This window comes from Candoia aspera, chromosome 5, assembly GCF_035149785.1.
Source record: "Candoia aspera isolate rCanAsp1 chromosome 5, rCanAsp1.hap2, whole genome shotgun sequence".
Lineage (NCBI taxonomy): Eukaryota > Metazoa > Chordata > Lepidosauria > Squamata > Boidae > Candoia > Candoia aspera.
The window spans coordinates 10,923,662-10,943,505 of NC_086157.1; the positions used below are offsets into that span (position 1 = coordinate 10,923,662).

Sequence of the window (19,844 nt, forward strand, 5' to 3'; positions counted from 1 at the left end):
GATACAGTAAGTGTACAGAACCAGGCTGTTCCCATGTACCAGAAGTGGTTGAATGCTTTTCTTCCTTAAATTGATGGTGTCATTCTCATATACTTGCTTGCCAGTAGCCTGTAAACACTGTTTTTCTTCAGCAAGTGCCACACAAAACGTAACTTGCAAATCCCCCGTATCTCATCTTTTGTGGCAAAGCCAATCAATGAAAATCCAATCTAGATAATCCAGAAATTCAGTCACCACTCTTTCACCTTACCCATATTTGCAGAAATGTAATCCAGTGATTTCCCTTCTAGTTAACAAAAGATAATCTACATATAAAATGACAATCGTGTCAGGATTTGAGATTGCCCAGAGATCCCCAGAAGACTCTCTGATTCTCATTCTCCCACTGAAAGAAAGTAATTTGCCATACTCCAGGTTTAAGATTTTGAGTTTTGGCTTCCTAACTTTCTTTTCCGTTGTTTCCAAGATCTCAAATGTTTCCCACTTGTTTAGAGCAGACAAATGATGAGCTGGGGAGAAGCATATACTGGGAGTAGGGGTACTAGTTCTAGAACAGTGTTTGTCAACCTTGGCAACTTTAAGAGGTGTGGACTTCAACTCCCAGAATTCCCCAGCCAGCTTGTTGAAGTTCTGGAAGGTAGACTTAAATGTTTTGAAACTCCACTTACTCCAGAATTACTTCCCCAAATTATTATGTTTTCTTCAAACAAGCATATTTAAGGAGACTAACCCCTTGCAGAAAAATAAGAGCAACATACATTTAAATCTTATAAGGGCGTTCATCCTGATTAGATCAATAAGCAAGAAAAGGTGTTGACTGAATCAACTGTAAGGTAGGTATGGAGGAGGAAAAAGAACCAGAGACCACCAACCCCTTTTTTGAGACAAAGGCAGGCAGCATGAGCCGGGCAATTCCCACAGGGCAAGACTTTGTGGGTGACCACCAGGACCATCCTACAGCACAAGTGATCCCTGGGGCTTCCTTGCTGGAAACATCTTCATCCGTGGAAGGATCAATTGGACTCAAAGGTTTGGCTCCGGTGAACTAAGTTCTTTGGTGTGCCTCCCTGTCTGATCCCTTGCTTGGTCCTCCAGAGGAGAAACCCTTGGTGGCAATGCCTTCAGCTGCAATGTGCAACTGCTCTGGTCACCAGGGTGCATGAATTACCACCTGTGGGCCTTGAAGCAGTCAGGAAGGGCTACTGTCAAGCCTCAAAGCATCCCAATTCATCTCTCCTGCTTCATCTCCCAAAGCAGATGCTTTGGCTCATGAGCGCTGGGCCAGTCCTACTCGGTCTTCATTTCCCATTGATGCAGGTGAGGCATTGGATGTCCTGGACTGGGGCACAGGGAAAGGAAATGACCATGGCCGAGTCCCAATGGAACATACTGTGGCTTGGTTGAAGTGGACTCTGTACAAGGTGGGCTTCTCAGGAAAACCGGTCAGCTGTTTTCAGGAAAAGAGGAACTGGATATTTTAAGTCAGGCTACCAGATCTGGGCTTCAAACATCCAGACAACCAGCAGATGGTAGCAAAGGACTTGCTTCTTGCTCTCTTTCCTGCCATCTAGTGGTCATCCAGAGATTTTCAGCCCAGAACTGGTAGCCTTGGTTACATATATGCTTGGTTTGAAATGAAAGTTCTTTAAATCTCTTCACCCATGATAAGTTTTCTTCAGGGGGGCTAAGAATAAGAGCCAAGGAATTGAAATAATGTCATAAATCCAAGAGAGACATTTTTTATTGCTGCAGGATATAAATGTAATAATTATATAAGTAAGAACAGATGTGTTTCAAGGACTGTCAAGGTTACAAATCTAACTATAAACTAAACATATTCATATTTGAAAGGGAAGAAGTCATTAACACAGGGAAGGTTTGGAAATTATTCTGTCTGGAGATTATTTTGATCTGGAGTCAGGTTGGAAAGACATAATTGTTTTAAGTGAATTTAGAGAGATTTGAAAGAAGATTCATTTCATATACAAAATTTTATTTCAGCTCATCCCTGTGTTTGGGCAAGAAGGTTTTGTATCTTTTCAAAAAGTACCAAAACATGGAAAATTCAACAGAACAGGAGTAAATAACTTACAGAGCCAACTCCGAGGCCCTCAGTTACATTCTGAGAAATGGGTAGGACTGAATATACTTTGCCTTTTTTTAGTTTGGGGGTGGGTGTTAAGGGGCAAAAAGGACACCATTAGCTTTGCATCAGTCTAGGGTACCCTGTTAAATCCTTAATCTCCGTCCAAAATTGGGACAATTTCACTACACTTTCAAGGAACAAAATCGGTGTCTTAAGCTTCTGCAGAACTAAAGAGACTAATTTTTCCTTTTAAATCCTTTCAGGAAATAAGGGAAAATTCCAGCAATGAAAATATTACGTCACACACATACCTGAAAGGAGTGAAGCTTGCAGCATGATGCTGTGACACCACTGTCATACTTTTGTCAAAGCCGCATCAGCCTGTGGACATCTCTAAAAGTTAGCCTACTACTCTGACAGAAAAAAAGAACTTTGTTTCTCCAAAATTGCTTTCACTTCTTTTTTTTTTCCTCATTTTTTTTTTTTTTAAAATCTATGGCTCTCGGCAGGTTCTCTCTTAAATCCCTCTGAAGCAGTTGAACCTGTTTGGAATCCCTTAACTGGCTTACGGGGGGAAAGGTTGTGCTTCTACAGTTGGTGACTCTGGATTTGCTGTTTGTTGTGTTCTCAGGGCAATCCTCCAAGGATACCCTCAGGCTGACGTTTTCAGAGCCAACCATCCCAGGCCTTTTCTCATGTCTTGCATAAAATGGAAAGCACTGCTACGGGTCATTTTGATTTCTATGCCTTATTTTTTCTGTACTGGCACACTAGAACATACATGCCATTAACTCCATCAGCTGAATGAATTAAGTCAAACAACAGTGAGGATGTTTAAGTGACTGAAATTTTGGTAAGTTAAAAAAAAGGGTTATAGATAAAATACGACATTCAAATTTCTCTTAAAATCAGTGGAAATTTTGAGATACCAGGAACAGGAAAAGGCTGTTTTCCTTATTGGGATAAATGGCGTCTGCTTTCACTGAGTAAGGTTCAGTGTTTTGAGGTAGGCCCATGCTTGATCATCACATTTCTATTGCATTGGACCAGGGTTTCTCAACCAGGGTTCCATGGCACCCTCAGGTTCCACGAGAGGTCACTAGGGGTTCCCTGGGAGATCACGATTTATTTAAAAAATTATTTCAAATTCAGGCAACTTCACATTAGAGACGTAAGTTTCATTCCATACTTTTAGTTTGAGAACACTGTTAGTACATATATGCAGGCCTACCCATGAAACAAAGATAATTCTGCCTATATTTGAGCCTGAATGTGCAGGGGTTCCCTGAGGCCTGAAAAATATTTCAAGGGTTCCTCCAGGGTCAAAAGGTTGGGAAAGGCTGCATTAGAGAAAAATGGCACTATTCTTTCTAAAAGTCAGGGTGTCTAGTACCCAAGAGTGCTCAAGTTACTTCCCCAGTTCAAGCATGGAAACCTATGAGTATCTCTTTGGGTCCTTGGAAGTAGAAATTCTACTTCAGCCAATTAAATCAAATAAATCAATGGGCTAATGAACAGCCTTTTCCTGGTATCTAAGCTAAGCTGCTGTTTCAGACCAATGGTAAGGGTGTGCCTCATTGGCATCCATCCGAGTGTGGTGTCTTCCAGTGGGGAAGACTTCCAAAGGCTTCCTTTCCCTCTCTTTTTCTCTGAAGAGAGAAAATCCAGATTAATATTTCCAGGATCCTGGAGGAACAGTGGCAAGAAGAGACTTAGGAACATGAGGACAACAGCAACGGAACAGGGAGAAACAATAGCTGTCTTCTGCAGCTTCAGATCATTCAAGAGTATATTTGGAGCATACAAAACACCTTTCCCTGCACTAGCATTACCTCATCAGAAACATGTGACACAAATGTCAGATTTCACTGGGATCACTCACAAGTGCCTTAGGCGTCCTGTTCCACGTCTCTTTTCAGATGCAAATGATGTTCCTTGGCCTTTTGCTATATTGGAAAGGAGACACCAGGTGGCACTGTTAAGCTGTTATCTCAGAAGTCTCCAAGCCTCTCTGCTGTCTTTTGTAAGGTTAAAATATTTTGTTGGAAAATACTGCCCCTTCCCCCTCTCTTCTTAAATATTCATAGAAAAACTAAGAAAGAACACGTTGGACTTTCACAGAGCAGAGAACACCTTTGGTGAGCAGATGCAGGATAAAGAAAAGCAATTGTAAACAAGAGAACCAAAACAGAAGAGCATCCAAGAGGCAGGGATGGTCTGGTATTTTGGACAGAGTTTGATGCATACAAGATAGAATCCCCATTCACATGTTCATAGAATCTGAGGGTTGGAAGGGGCCATCAGGTTCAACCCTGTCCTCAGTTCAGGGGAGATGGTTTTCTGCTTGTCCCCCATCCAATGAAGCAAAGCCCACTAATTTTTCCAGGGCTTCGGTTCCACTGCCAAACCAGCTCTTGTTTCTTTTTCTAACACTCCTTTAGAAACTGCCTTCCTTGAATTAAACTCACTATTCCACATCCTGCAGTCTGGAATGAGGGAGAGTAATAGAGGCAAGAGATTTGGAAGGGACCTCAGAAACCGTCTACTCCAGATCCCTGCTTGGTGCAGGATCTCTAAAACATGGTTATCCAGGTCTGCCTGAACTGGTCCTGAGTTTCTTCTGTGTGACATCCTGTGAGGTGTTGGAAGAGGGCTGTCATATCACCTCAGTTTTCTCAAGCTAACCGTATCTCACTCCTTCAAGTTCTTTTCCTGAGACATGTTGTCTCATCCCCTGATCATTCTCATTGCTCTTCTGTGAACCTGTTCCACTTCCTCTTAAACTGCCCAGAACTGGACTGAGTACTCAGCGGGAGGGTTAAACCAGAGTAGAGTAGAGTGGAATAATTATTTCCAGTGATTTGGGAATTATACTTTCTTTTCTTAATGCAGCCTAAAATTGTATTTGCCATTTTGACAGACACAACATGCTGCTGGTTCATATTTGGTATGCAGTCTACTATTCCTAGATCTTTCTCACATGTACATTGCCAAACCAGGTATCCCATCCTCAAGTAGTAGATTTCCTAAATGAAGAACCTTGAATTTATCTCATTCTTTTACTTTCAGTCCTTTTCTTTAAGCTCTCCAGATTGTTTTGAATTTTAGTACTTGGTTTCAGTGTTTGGCATTTGGGACACTGAACATTTGAACATTCCAGATACTCCCCCTGTTAAAACCACTTGCGTGAGGTCTACAGAAGGAAAGCTGAATGGGGCTGGCACAGGGGTGTCTGTCTGCAGGGCAGTAGAGGAAAAATGGATGGGCTTCAATTGCGTGGTGTGGCCACCATCTTGACATCTTTGACCTCCTTGTTGACACCCCTGGACAGAGGAGGGTGGGACTTAATTAGAAGACCTATCTGGTGACTGATGAGTTTTTGAATGCCTGAACAGGGCTTGAAATATAACATCTTTAATCAAATAACCAAGACCTCTTGCGATGGTGCACAAGACATAGTTTCTAACCCCCCTTTTAAAAATCAGGCTGGATTAGCCAACAACTACACTTAATGGTGTTTAGCAAGAGAAGCATAGCTAGGATGACGACTCCCTGCTTGGGTCTATAATGGCTTCTTTCACCACTGCTGGCAAATGGGGAAAACCTATGTAGTTGTGAACGGAGACATTTTCATTTTATCACTCAGGTATTTTCCTACTACGATTTGTTTTCTCCAAAGGAAGTGATACCAGTTGAATCCCTTGAATGTTGGCTTTTTTGGGGTCCATCCCAGAAGTACAGTATTGGTTAATGGATTGATTTGATTTGTATCCTGCCATTTGTTCCAGAGCTCCAGATGTCATACGTAGAGCACCGTTCTTTGATTTTCCTCAGAACAACTTTGAGAGGTAGTTGGACTGGCCCAAAATCATCCAATGAACTTATGTGGCTGAGGGTGGACTAGAACTGGGTGCTCCTCACTCCTAACCCCCACATTAACCACTACACTAGACTGTCTTTAAAAAGTCCTCAGAAAGATGGTGTGTGTGCGCGCGTGTGTGTGAGAGAGAGTGAATGGAGAAATCAACAAATGCATGATGTACCTAAGAAAAAGGCTACCTCTTTTAGTTGAGGGGTGGGGTCTCATTTTAATTTTAAGCCCTAATGGGGGCTGGCCAGGAGAGGTGTATAACATCCCCACCAACCCATCCTTTGTGTAAGAACTAGTCCTCCAATTTGTCACTGGTAATGCACTCATAATATCCAGTTAAGCTGCTGACAGTTACTCACAAGAGTGCTAGAGTCTCAGAGAGTCTCATTATTCAGATTGATTGAAAAGAGAAGGGGTTAAATTACAGAATCTGGAAAACTGGAGATTTGTCCTTTAGACCCCATTTATTGGTAAACATATTAAGATGATGCTCTTGCATTCCTCTGATCTTCTTTTCTATCTGACTTGTGAAGCAGGAGAGATGTAGCTACCTCTTCCTGATATGGAAGAAATGAGGTCTTCCTGCCTACAATATTTTGTTCTATTTCCTCAGACTTAGAGGATTACATTACACCAATGGTCCAATAATACTCTAGTAATCAAGTAACCATATCCATCCATCCATCCACCCACCCACCCATCCATTCTAGCCTGTTTTGAAAGGGTCCACTAATCCAGCTGGGATTAGTGTATTAGAGCTGCTGAGATGACTGCAGTGTATCAGCCAACCCAAATACTGAATGGGAGAATTTCGATTGATCCCTTCCAAAAACACCTTCAGCAAACAAGAGACCGAATTAAAGATACAGTTGCTGTTAAAGTAGGTGTCTTTAACATCAGGTCAGAAAGTCATTTATCTTCAGCTATCGACATCATTTACAATGATTAGTTACAATGTCATCGTTTCAAATACAGCTTCTCAAGGGAAGAGACAGTAGAAATTGAGATCTTAACACTGGAGAACTGAGACCCAAACTTCAAAAGATAATTTGGAGGGTTGGTGCAAGATGTCTTTTAATGTGGTCCATATGAATGTCATCAACGTAAGTTCTCTGGGAACTTCCTTATCAAGGGTTTGAATCAGCTTCTGCGTAGCCACTGGCCTCTATAGCAGCTGGGATATTGCCACATGGACCTACCTGTCAGAATCCTCGTTTGAGTATTTGCTTCACTGAAGCTGCTTCAACCATTTCTAAAAGGTTTCCAGAGCAGATAGGTGAATTTTGAGTCTGCCTAAAAAAGGGGCTCTGCGAATTTGGCTCAGAAGATGGTTGTGACACCTGAAACTTGCCAGAATGTTCTGACGTAAACTCTGGGGACTAGAACCCATTCCATCAAAGGCATGACATACCTGCTAACCAAAATATGCATCCCATACCTGAAGAATTGTAGAGAAGCCCATTATATATGAATGCTTTTGTTCCTCTTCAAATACTGCAAGATTATCTTTTGTAGCAAGGAACAAAGACAACTACCATGTCACTGGAAATTGGGTGGAAATAGTACCTTTTTGGTGCACAGGTCATCCCTAAGTATCCAGGCTACAGCATTTCATATAATGGTGGAAAAATGCTATGGCACCATTTTGTAAATTCAAATCCACCACTTGTTGCTTAGCACACAAGGGTATCTCTTGTGGGGAGTGGGTGCCAAAAAGTCTGCAACACACATAGAAAGGGGGTAAGAACACATGCTCACAGATGCCATCTTGTCTTTTTTGACACCCTACCTCCTGTGCACCCCTGTTAGCATATGTGAATGAGGTATTACAGATTAACTGCAATCAGATAATAATTTGACTTGATGCCAGAGACAGCTAATTTGTCTGGAAATTTTCAAGAATTTTTAAAAATCCTTGAGTGAAGACCACATAAAATAGAAAGTGTGTTAATATTCTGCCTCCCCCCCCTTTTCAGGAGCTCCAGGAGGCATACGCAGCACCAACTAATTCTTTTTTAGCTGCATCGCAATTTGGTTTGATAGTATAACATCCCTACGTAGGATACACTTCCTTAAAATATGAAACCAATCATTTGTTGTTTTTTTCCGCTTTGTGGTTCTTCTATGAAACATAGCCCCTTCCGCTATATTTCCAGATGGTTTTGGAGTGGGATAAAAAAAAGGGTGGGGGGAGGAATCCCTGGAAACTGGCACTGAAATTTATTGATTAATTGATTGACAGCACTTTGGAAATATTTAGAATCACCTTCCTAACCTTGGCATATATAGCACTTAAAATTTAAAAATGAGCAGGGTTTTTTTTTTTTCTTGCTAGTATAAACTCCTTACAGTGCGTAACCTTCTGAAATGATGGGCTGTTGTTAATTAAATACTTGGCGGTAACAAAACCTTGTTCCCAATTCAGGCTTCAATTTAAATTTTCTTGCATGACAATGCCATTGTTTCTTGCAACAAGAAAGAAACAGCCTCCTAGACTTCGAATCAGATATAACTTTATCCACTATTGAGTTGCTAATTTTCATGGCATTTCTCTCCCTGTCACAGACAGAAGTTGTATATACAGGATTTTAGTATTTCCTCTCTGGCTCCAACCTCAATTTGAAGGACCGTAAAACTTTGACTGGAGTCCAGTAGACCGCGGTTTGCAAAGGCAAAGCAACACTGCAGAGAAAGAAGCTTGCAGTAAGTCTTTCAAGAAGAGGGCTTCCATTCTGTGAGAGCTCAGGGACCAGAAATGTCATTTCGAAATACTGAATAGGGTAAGAAAGAGAAGAATTTAGTCTAGAGCTGCCCACCTGCCTTAGCATGGAAGTGGGGCAGTTTGTCCTTCCTCCTAGATCATAAGATTCATTCATGCATCCAGCAAAATCTCTATAAAACCTAGGATGGGGATAGACTAATAGATACAGCTCACTGCTGTGCATCCTTTGATCATATGCTCTGTGGATTCACAAAACTCTTTCTCCATAAAAGCCTTTACCATTAGACTTCAAAGTATGAACCAAGACAACCAGTTCTGGGCTGAAAATCTCTGGATGATCACTAGATGGCAGGGAAGAGAGAAGCAAGTCCTTTGCTACCATCTGCTGGTTGTCTGGATGTCTGAAGCCCAGATCTGGTAGCCTGACTTAAAATATCCAGTTCCTCTTTTCCTGAAAACAGCTGACCAGTTTTCCTGAGAAGCCCACCTTGTACAGAGTCCACTTCAACCAAGCCACAGTATGTTCCATTGGGACTCGGCCATGGTCATTTCCTTTCCCTGTGCCCCAGTCCAGGACATCCAATGCCTCACCTGCATCAATGGGAAATGAAGACCGAGTAGGACTGGCCCAGCGCTCATGAGCCAAAGCATCTGCTTTGGGAGATGAAGCAGGAGAGATGAATTGGGATGCTTTGAGGCTTGCCTTGAGGCCCTTCCTGACTGCTTCAAGGCTTGTCCTGAGGCCCACAGGTGGTAATTCATGCACCCTGGTGACCAGAGCAGTTGCACATTGCAGCTGAAGGCATTGCCACCAAGGGTTTCTCCTCTGGAGGACCAAGCAAGGGATCAGACAGGGAGGCACGCCAAAGAACTTAGTTCACCGGAGCCAAACCTTTGAGTCCAATTGATCCTTCCACGGATGAAGATGTTTGCAGCAAGGAAGCCCCAGGGATCACTTGTGCTGTAGGATGGTCCTGGTGGTCACCCACAAAGTCTTGCCCTGTGGGAATTGCCTGGCTCATGCTGCCTGCCTTTGTCTCAAAAAAAGGGTTGGTGGTCTCCGGTTCTTTTTCCTCCTCCATACTTCTATCACCTCCGTACCTACAATCCACATCCAATCAGGATGAATGATTTTATCGGATCAGATTTAACTGTACGTTGCTCTAAAATGTGCAATTATTTTTCTGCAGGGGATTAGGCTCTTTATGTTTTGGACTACCATGATCCAGAGTTTAAAGATAAAACTTTCAAGATAAAATCCTAGCATAAATGGAGCAATCCTAGAATAAGCATTTCCAATCTACCTTCTAAACCAGTGTTTCTCAACCTTGGCCACTTGAAGATGTGTGGACTTCAACTCTCAGAATTGCTGGCTGGGGAATTCTGGGGGTTGAAGTCCACACATCTTCAAGCTGCCAAGGTTGAGAAACACTGCTTTATATGCTTTAGTAAATTACATCATATTGTACTTTCCTTGCTTTTTACTCTAAACATTCAATGGCAAAAATTCTGTAATTAACAACCTGCTCTCCTTTTATGACGTCCAAAATCTGCTGTCCGAGCCAGCCACTCTTTTCAACCTAACAGCAAGACTGGACTCCCTTAAAGACATTCATGCTTACTTGTTATAATAAAGCAATGCATAGGGCCCATTGTTCCACACCTTCCCATGCCATTCTTTGATCAGCGAGAGAGAGATTGTAAGAAGTGTGAATTTCTGTAAGAACTGAAGGATGCTTTATGGATGTTTCCAGCTAGGCTTTTACCTGAAAGGAAATTTGGCCTACAGTAGATCTTTGCTTTGTTTTAGGGTCTTTTCCCCTTGATTTAGACCCTTTAGAGATGGTAGCTAGGAATTTATTGCCCAATTAGAAGAGAAGATAGAGAGAGAAAACCAGAAGGTTATCTGTGGCCATGATATAACACATTCCCCATCTTTAAAAACTGCCTGCAAACAAAATAATAACCAGAAAATTGGCTTCATCTCCTAAGTGGGCTAGGCAGCCTAAGACAGTTTATTTTATCGTATTTTTTTTTTGCCTGACAGTCACAATCTTGTCCTATTTCCCTGCTTTATGTGAGCATCTTGAACATCTCACTGGCCATATGCTGAGAAGCTTGAAAAGACATTCGTATTTCTGCTTCAATGCACATCTTAAACAACCTCTTTTCACGTGTATCTTAATTGTTTAGAACTTGTCCATAGCTTTATCTTTCAGCTTCAAGGTTGTTGGGTAATCACCTGATTTTCTGGCTTGGCCGGATCTCTGACATCAGAGGTAGTGCGTAATGATTGGTGACCGGTCTCCTATGAGAAACAGTCTTTCAGTTATTGCTGCTTTCTCTGTGAGAGGTGCGCTGCAGCAGTTGACCTCTAACTGACCATTCCCACAGTCTGTATCTTGACACTGCAGACACGAAGCGTTGATTAGTAGGAAAAACACCACATGTTCCACAGTGGGCTGTGTGAAGCTAATGCCAAATGCTAAATGTGGCTCAAATCAGCTTTTGATCCATGTCTGATCAAGAAAGTGGATACCTATGATTAGCAGTTCGTATTTGAGAACACTCGCATCATTGTGGTGAGCAGATTAATTTAAGAACACAACAAGAGCCGGCATACTCCCCTCGATACAATCTGCACGCTTAAGGTGTTTATTTCGTTCACAGTGGCAAAGCAGCTGTAATACTTACCACTCAAATTGGCTTTCTTCATTCTTCCATTTTATATTTGAGATGCTATGACAACAGTTTCTCTATTTACAACCTTCTTCTTACTTACTTGGGCCAAAATGGTGATCTCCCGAGGGTGCTGCTATTCAGAGAAGGCCAGTGAGATTCCCTCAAAAGCATTGTCCCCGCTTTGATTACTGTGTTGTCTTTCCAGAACATCATGAGAACGTAAAGGCCAGATTTATTCCATTTCTGTCCTTGAGGTCATTAGCCAGCCCTCCTTCATTTTGAGGCTCTTAAGAAGGTGTACAGAGACAGAAGTAGTCTAATGATGGAGGGCCAGGGCAGAGCAGAATCCATCACCTTTGCAGCTTTTAAAACGTCTTTCAGATCCGATGCCTCCCCGCCCTCCTTCCACGTTGAATTCCTCTAGGTGTTTACATGGGGGCCAAGAAAGAAGATCTAACCTTCAAGATGCCTCTTGGGATGCTGGGAATTTAGGATTGCAGTTGAAGGTTTACTAACATAATTCCCAGGTTAGCTGGAAGACTGGAGACGGGCAGACACCTACCAGCGCAGGAACAGCAGCAGCCAGAGTCCCAACATTAAATACTTAGGGTTAAGCTTAAAGATTGGAAGATCTTGCTGTTCCAAATGAGAAGAGATACAGGCTTGTGAGATCTCTCAACAACACACAATGAACTCTGTTCAGATCAATTTCATTAGTGAAAATGAAGCACAAATAATTTATACTGAAATAACAGAAGGTTAAATTTAGCTGCAATGCATAGCCGTTATACATTGCCATTTGACTGAAATATGGTGATCTTTTCTTCAAAGGGCCCTATTATTTTACTGCAACACTGAATTATATTCTTCATTACAAGCAGATGTCTTACATATGACATGCATTATTTATAAAGTTTGCTTACTCCAAGTGAGTTTCTCCATACATTTTTTTAACTTCAATTTGAAGTGAAATATACAACATAGTATTCAAATGCCTTTGCATTACATGGGCTTTAATATTTCTAAAATTCAAAATGTGATGTTATACAGGCAGTCCTCACTTAACAACCAATCGTTTAGTGATGGTTTGGACTTACAACGGTGCTGGAAAAAATGACCTACAAGTGGTCCTCACACTTATGACTGTTGCAGCATCCCCAAGGTCATGTGGTCACGATTTGGGTGCTTGGCAACCAGTTTGCATTTATGACCATCGCAGCATCCAGGGGTCCTGTGATCACCATTTTCAACCTTCCCAGCCAGCTTCTGGCAAGTCAAATCAATGGGGAACCACATGATTCGCTTAACAACCATGTGGTTCACTTAACGACTGCCGCAAGTCATAAAATCGGGTTGGATTTGCTTAGTGACTGCTTCACTTAGCAACTGAAATTCCAGTCCCAATTGTGGTCATTAAGCAAGGACTACCTGTAAACCTTTCTGGAATATTCTGCTAACAGACTCTGGCTAACTTTCCTTTCATAATATACATTTTAATTAATTGGGTTAAATGGTGTGTTTAAAAAAATGTAAAGAAATCATCCCTTGTCATGGCTCTCGCTTTTTGCCACCATTTTTTTCACCCTGAAAAGCTGACTCTTATTAAATAAGCAGAATTTAGTAAAGGTGAAGAAAAAAAGTGTCTGGAACAGCAGCATTGGAGCTTCCTGATGATACTAGTGCTTCAGCTTTCAGACAGATAGAACTGTGTTTATTTACAGAAAGGTTTGCCAATTCTGAATTAGCCCCACAGCCATTGCTTTAAACAGGTTTTGCCTCCCCTTTCCTCGACAGATGCATGTGCATTCTAATGCGCATCCCATCAAAAGCCACCAATGACTTCCACATCTCAGTCTGCCCCTGATTTATGCTGCTGACTACTGAAATTTACAGATCATAATCTCTGGATTTGAGACTCAACCAGCTCTTTGGCACTAGCAATATCATTCCAATCTACTATGATACGGGGACAGTGGAAGGCAAAAGCCTGTCCATACATTGCACATACTAACGTGAGATTGGCTTAAGAAGAAAACAATAGAAGAAAACGTCTTCTCTGAAAGGCTGTCACACCCAGAGTGTTTCCATAGCCAGTCTTCAGTTCAATGACAGATGCCTTCTGCTCTTTTCAATGGGAACATGCACGCTTTGAGAAGTAAGATGGAACATCAGGACAATTTTGCTGCTTGATCCACCCTTTGGTTATCATTCCTGAAATAAATTACAGTAGAATCAATGAAACTGAATGAAGAATCATTGTAATTTCTCAGCCTTTTATTTGCACTGGTATCACTGCACTCCATAAATGAGTTGAAAGATCTCTGAGGAACACCATGTCCTTCATCATGATGATGCAGTAAACTAAAAGTAGAAACACTCATTGCCATAGTCCTCAGCATATTTAGCCTTGCATCTATGGAATGCGAGATGGAGATACCAATTGTTTAGGAGCAGTCCTCTCCTTCTGACTTGGTTATACACACAGCTCATCCATCTCTTGTTGTATTCAACTCTAACCAGGATAGCATGAGGAAGGAGTAACCTGTTTTTCTCAATCTCCCACCACCCGCATTTTAGATCATGCAGGCTCATCTGAGAAAAGCAGACTTCTTGCTTAGACCTTCACCATCCAGTGGGAATGGATGCAAGTGTGCAATGTGGAGCAGAGAGGAAGGACTGAGTACTTAACCAAGGCTATTGTGTGGAGCATTTTTCATCACTGCCAAGCAACAGTGTTTTGTAGGTGGTGGAAAAGGGCCTAAATGCGGAGGAGAGGAGCTGAAAACAAAGCCAGGACTTCATTAACATGAACACAACATTTTGTAGTGAGAAAGCAGAACACGACAAAGACATCTCTAACTTTCCTTCCTCAGGTTTGAGATCCAAAGGGAGTATGGAACTTTTACTACTCTTTGTCTAAGATAAGACATCTTAGCATGCTGAGTAAAAGCCAAGGTGTAATTTTTTTAGCAGGGCTGGCCCTATTGTTAGGTAAACAAATCAGGCAAACAGTTTGGGGAAGTTGGCATTGAGATGTCGATGGCAGGACAATGGGTACTGGATGGCCTACTCTGCACTTCCCAAGCTCTCTTTGCCATCATGAGGTGCCCTGGCCACCTTGAGATAGATTTAACCATCTCTTGGATCAGCATTTTGTAGCTAAGTGTCAAACTCTCTTGGACTCAGCTTAATTTAAATAGTTCTAACTTCTTACACATAACAGATTTTTTAAAAATAGAATTTTAATAGACTCTTGTAAACTGATGGAGCATTTATTTTAAACCCAATCTTGACCCAACCAAATGAATTTTTGGTGTTAACTTCTCAATGTCAGCAACAGGTTTTAGTTAAATACAATTTATTTGAACCACCAGATACATTAATTGGGGTTGCATCAAGGGACATATTTCCTTGCCTTTCACCCTGAAGGTTATCTTCCTATAGTGCAAATATGCAGAGTCAGGGGAAATAATACAGTCAAAACATTTATCTTTGTACAGACAAAACACTGACTTAGAACTTCAATAAATAAGTTTCCAAGCTTCTCTTTTCCACATCACCAACACATTCTGATTGAAATGAATGGACAGCCCATCTCTTCTCCCACACCATAAAATAACTTAAAGCTAATATTTTTAGATCCCTAACATGTCCTTTGCCTCCTGAATGCTACCCAATTTTTCATAAAATTCATAATTAAGGAACCTCAAGGGTTGGGTTGATTTGGGTACTGAGACTGTTACCATAATTCCTTTTATCTGGTCCAACCCTATTTAGGGCCTTAAAATCTTTGAACTGGATTTGGATACAATCTGAGAGCCAGTATAAACTAAATAGAAATTCATTGTAGGCTCCAGATAATGCCTACATACCAGCACTCTGGTTGCTGCAATCCACACCAACTGCACTTTCAAAGACAGTCAGATGTCAGATGCATGATAATAACCTCAGCTGGTTAACCCTGGCCAGGTCCCATCGTTCCTTGGTGTTCAAAGATTGCCTTGAACTCTTCCATAGTGACCTTCAGTTAAGTCGCTATTCTGTTATTGAATCATTAACTGGAGCTTATTCTTTGAAATGTTTATTTATCTATCGTGTGTCTACATACATCACCTTGGGAGGATACACTTAGAAGGATGGGCTAGTGGATTGGGGAGTGAGCTTGGCTTGGACAGGAGATGGGAGGATTGTCTGGCATAACAGAAAGGTTGAGGTAGAAGTGCAAAATATTGGGTGGGAGAGGGTGGAGGACAAATGTACACAGCCAGGAACATTTCTTGCTTTTCTTCATAATAAAGCAAGCAGACCCACTTTTTCAGGTGTTGAAGCATACCCATGAAGAAAGAAACTAGGACAATGGAATGAGGGCTTTTAATTAAATACCCAAATCAGTGTGGCCAAAGGACTAGCAAGATCTGCCTTCTACAGAAACTCTGCTTTCACTTAGAAATGCCTAGTCTAACAGGTGAATCCCTAGGGATGGTTGGGTCAAAAACAGTCAATATGGCAGCCGCAACTGCCCCATGGAAGCTCCTTTTTGACATGCACTGATGCACATACAAAAGGGGTGGGGCTTCCGTCATGTGCTTGTGGCCATCATCTTGACTATTTTCACTCCCCTAGAGACTTTTTTTCCAGCTTTTGCACCCATCCACCTGCTAGGTCTTTATCTCATTGGCTTATGCGTGTTGTGTGAGCACAGCCAGAGAGCTGCAGCGGGTAGCTGTAGAGAAGAACTAGATTGTGGGGACATTATCCACAAGCAAAGTCATCCAATGCACTAGGAAAGACATCCTCAGTGTGCCCCAAATGTAGAAGAGAAAAAAAATCCTGCAAAATAAATGCATCTAATACTGTGTAGGGGAAAAAAAAAACTCTTAAAAATCCTACATTTGTGTCACAGTCTCACCCCAAGAGGGCTGTTCCGGGTGTTGTGAACCATATGGTGTGTGTGTGTGTGTGTTTTCCTTGTGGAAGCCAATGCATGCATCTTAAAGCAGGTTGCTCAAAGAAGCCACAGGAGATTGCCAGGGAAATGGATCTGAGCCACAGATTTTCAACTGTCCCAGGAAAATTAAAATAAGAAGCATGGTAAAATCAAGGTTCATATTTTTCAGTTTTTCACACCCAGCTGCCCATGGGGAGTAAGGATTATTAAAATAAAAGGGGCAGCAATTGCAGCCCTCCCATAGCTTCACCACCACTTTCAGTCCCTGAAGTAGTGTTCCTCAACCTTGGAAGATGTGTAGACTTCAACTCCGAGAATTCCCCAGTCACCATGGCAGGCTGGGGAATTCTGGGAGTTGAAGTCCACACATCTTCCAGCTTCCCAGGTTGAGAAACACTGCCCTAAAGCACCAAAGGACAGCACCAGAATAAATTTGCTAGCATTTCCACTCATTTGTTAATATAATCTTGTACACTCCCAGTATTTACAAAGCAAGAATTCCTTTGCCCTCAGGTAGGTTTGGGTTAAATTGGGTTGGCATCAAAGTAAGGACATAGAAGAATCTCAAATATTATCAAAATATTATCTCTTTTTCCTCATCATCTTTGCAGCAGTCTATGCACTTTTTTTGGCAAGAGTTTTGGACATGGTTGCCCTTGCCGCCGCCTCCTTCCTAGGGCTGAGAGAGAGTGACGGGCCCGAGGTCACCCAGCTGGCTTCGTGCCTAAGGCGGGACTACAGTAGATCTCCCAGTTTCTAGCCCATGTCTTTAACCTCTACACCAAACGGGTGCTCAACACAACACAGAACCCAATGTTTTACCCACTTTAGCAGGCTTTCAAAAAGTGATAGCAGAACACCACTTTTGCTGGACTTGTGTTGGGCACGCAGAGCGAACCCATGCTGACACAGACTGGCAATGTTCATCTAATATAGGAAGCCAAGTCCTATTCAGGGAGCAATAGCCAATACCAAACAGGTTCTCAAGTAAGAATTAAGGGGGAAATGTTACTTTGACAACAGTACAGCTAATAATGGGCAGTAGTATTTGCTATGCCGGGAAACTAGGGTGGGGGCCTGGGGAGGGGGAGAGAAAGTGCTAGGAAGTACCCCAGACTTTGCAGAGGATGGAAGACAAGCACTGTCCTGGCCCTTCTCACCCTATAAAACCACTCCAAGATCCCTCTGCATTTTGCTTAGTTAACGCTTGGAATAACCAAAATACTGCAGGCTTTGCGTTCGCCAAATTGTGTCTGAACTGCAATGGTTTGCCCAAACTGCTAGGGGTGTCTTGGGTTCACAACAGAACCTGTTTTCCATTAATCTGCACACCCCAACTTCTCTTCTCTTTTAGCTTCTTGGTGCGTCAAGGAACTTGTTGTAACTGATTCTCTTTAGAGAGCAGATGTGTGTAAAGCAGTCAGGAAATAGGTCACCTCTGACCTTAGGCCCTTCCCTATTACTCTTGAGGGAACTGGCAAAGTCGGAATGTGTCACGTGACATCCCTCGGACAGGGGAGGGGCTTCGATCTCATGGCCACAGCTGCTATCTTGGTTTTGATGACCCTTGCCTATGGACACCCCTGGTCTGAAGGCACATTTTCCTTCCGAAGACAGTTACAGCTTTCTCTTTCTCGTCAGCACGGGCCTACCTGTGGATTTCGTGTACAATCCACGTGGAGGCTGTTTCATGGAGCATTGATGAGGCTGCATATAAAGAACTGACTTCACCTTCCCATATAACAGCAGAATCAAAGCAATCCAACTGCCTCATTCTCAACAAAAGCTTTAAACAAACCCCAAAGGATAAACTTCAGGAGTTTAACTGTGGTTCTGTTCTTTCCATCTGATCTCTAAAGGAGAGCAGCAAAGTAATCATTCCTCAGCATGGAAGGCCAGCTATTGATTTTATAGTATTATCCTTTTATTTTAAATTCTCAACAAATGTGAATGTGTGTGCGGGTGCAATTAAAAAACAGAAACGAATTCTAGCCCCACGCTTCTATAGCAACTCTTCTGCTGTTATTTATGAGCCCGGCTTCCTCTCTCACAAAGAGACCTTTCGCAGGGCTCCCCCCACCCCCCTGCTCCTGCTTCTCCAGCAGCTGCTCTCAGTGTTGCATCCTGAGTGATGATGAGGTCCTGAAAGTGTTTTTTTGGAACAGATGGCTAGGAGAATGCTGGGGAATGTGCCAGCAGAGAGCTGGGGATGTGCCAAATCCTGCAGTGACTGAGTGCTTTCGGTTCCAGCTCGCGTGCCTTTCCCCTGCCCTCTGCCCCGACTGGCGCCAGCAGGACTTCCCAACTAGCACTCCGAACATCTGGAGTCTGCGACTGCCAGAAGAGCAAAGGGGAGGGGGGAGGGAAGCCCTCCCTGCTCCGGCTCAGCTTCCCTCTACTCCACAATATTACTCACCAGCAAAATAACTAATCAAAACCAAAAAGGAGTGTGTGCAGGCACCCACACACCACATTAAGAAACTTGCAAGCTAACCAGCTACAGGTCAGCAGCCTCCCCCAACTGCCAGGCACTGTTATGTTCAGAAAACTAATGAAGCAGGGAATATTATCTTTCAAATCCTGGAGACAGAGTGGCGGGTTGGTACAGAGAAGGGGAAGAACCAAGAAAGGCCATTCTCTCTGGGCTTCTCGAGGCATTTTCCAGCCAACAAAGGATCTGCATCTTGTGGGATACGCTCTGGGAGGATCATGTAGGCGTTTGTGTCCAGTGCTTGCGGGGCCTGGCTACTTGGAGTTCACATGGGCCACGCTTAATGGAACGCTTCAAAAAACGTGAGGTGTGTGTAATCCCGGGCAGGATTAGCAAATGGGCCTGGGAATCCAGAGGAAAACTCTTCCCTGCTCGAGACTCAAAATTTGATAGGGCAGAATGCGCCATCACACTGGGAAGGCCACAGAGAAGATGTAGAATTCTCGCTGGGCAGCAAATACCCAGCGCAGCCATGGCTGTAGAAAAAGTTGTATTCCCAGAATTTCTGGAGGAGCAGAGATTACAAACAGGTGCCCTTGCTTCTGTCAACACCCAGGCCATGTGTGGCTAACTCTGCCCAGCCTTTGCATAAGGTTAAGTCGGATTATTTAATTACCCACAACCCAGGGAAGCAACAGAACTGTCCTGTCTTCCACTAAGGACATTTGCAACTATCCCACATTACTAGGTGATGTAGGTTGGCCTCATTCCAACTAGAAATACCTTTTCAGAGGGCAGGCATTTCTTGATCTAAGATCCCTCTGATCCTAAGGGTGAAGTATGGTTCTAATTTTAATTCATGGATAAAGGCTAGTTATTTGGGTCTCTTGGCTGTAAATAAAAATGATTATAATAAAAGCTATGTTGGGCAGCTTTCATAACGGTCCTGTTATTAAGGGATGAGAAGGGGAGAGGAATGCAACATTTTCCTTTTCAGGGAGAATTATACTTGTCAAAGTAGCTAAATGGTGACCTATTAAGAATGTCAAATATCTTTTTTAAAAAATAGGTTCATTTTAAAGGCTTATTGACTGCAATAGTGGT

The 19,844-nt window shown here is 42.5% G+C and overlaps 1 protein-coding gene across 1 annotated transcript in view; it reads right to left on the reverse strand.

The window, feature by feature from the left end:
* Window positions 1-12,294: 12,294 nt before the first annotated feature.
* Window positions 12,295-19,844, reverse strand: part of ATOH8 (atonal bHLH transcription factor 8) — a 28,548-nt gene continuing 20,998 nt past the window's right edge. Inside the window, exon 3 of the mRNA XM_063304584.1 lies at window positions 12,295-13,572. Coding sequence (XP_063160654.1) covers window positions 13,567-13,572 — 6 coding nt within the window. The 3' untranslated portion in view covers window positions 12,295-13,566. The remainder of the gene's footprint in view (window positions 13,573-19,844) is intronic.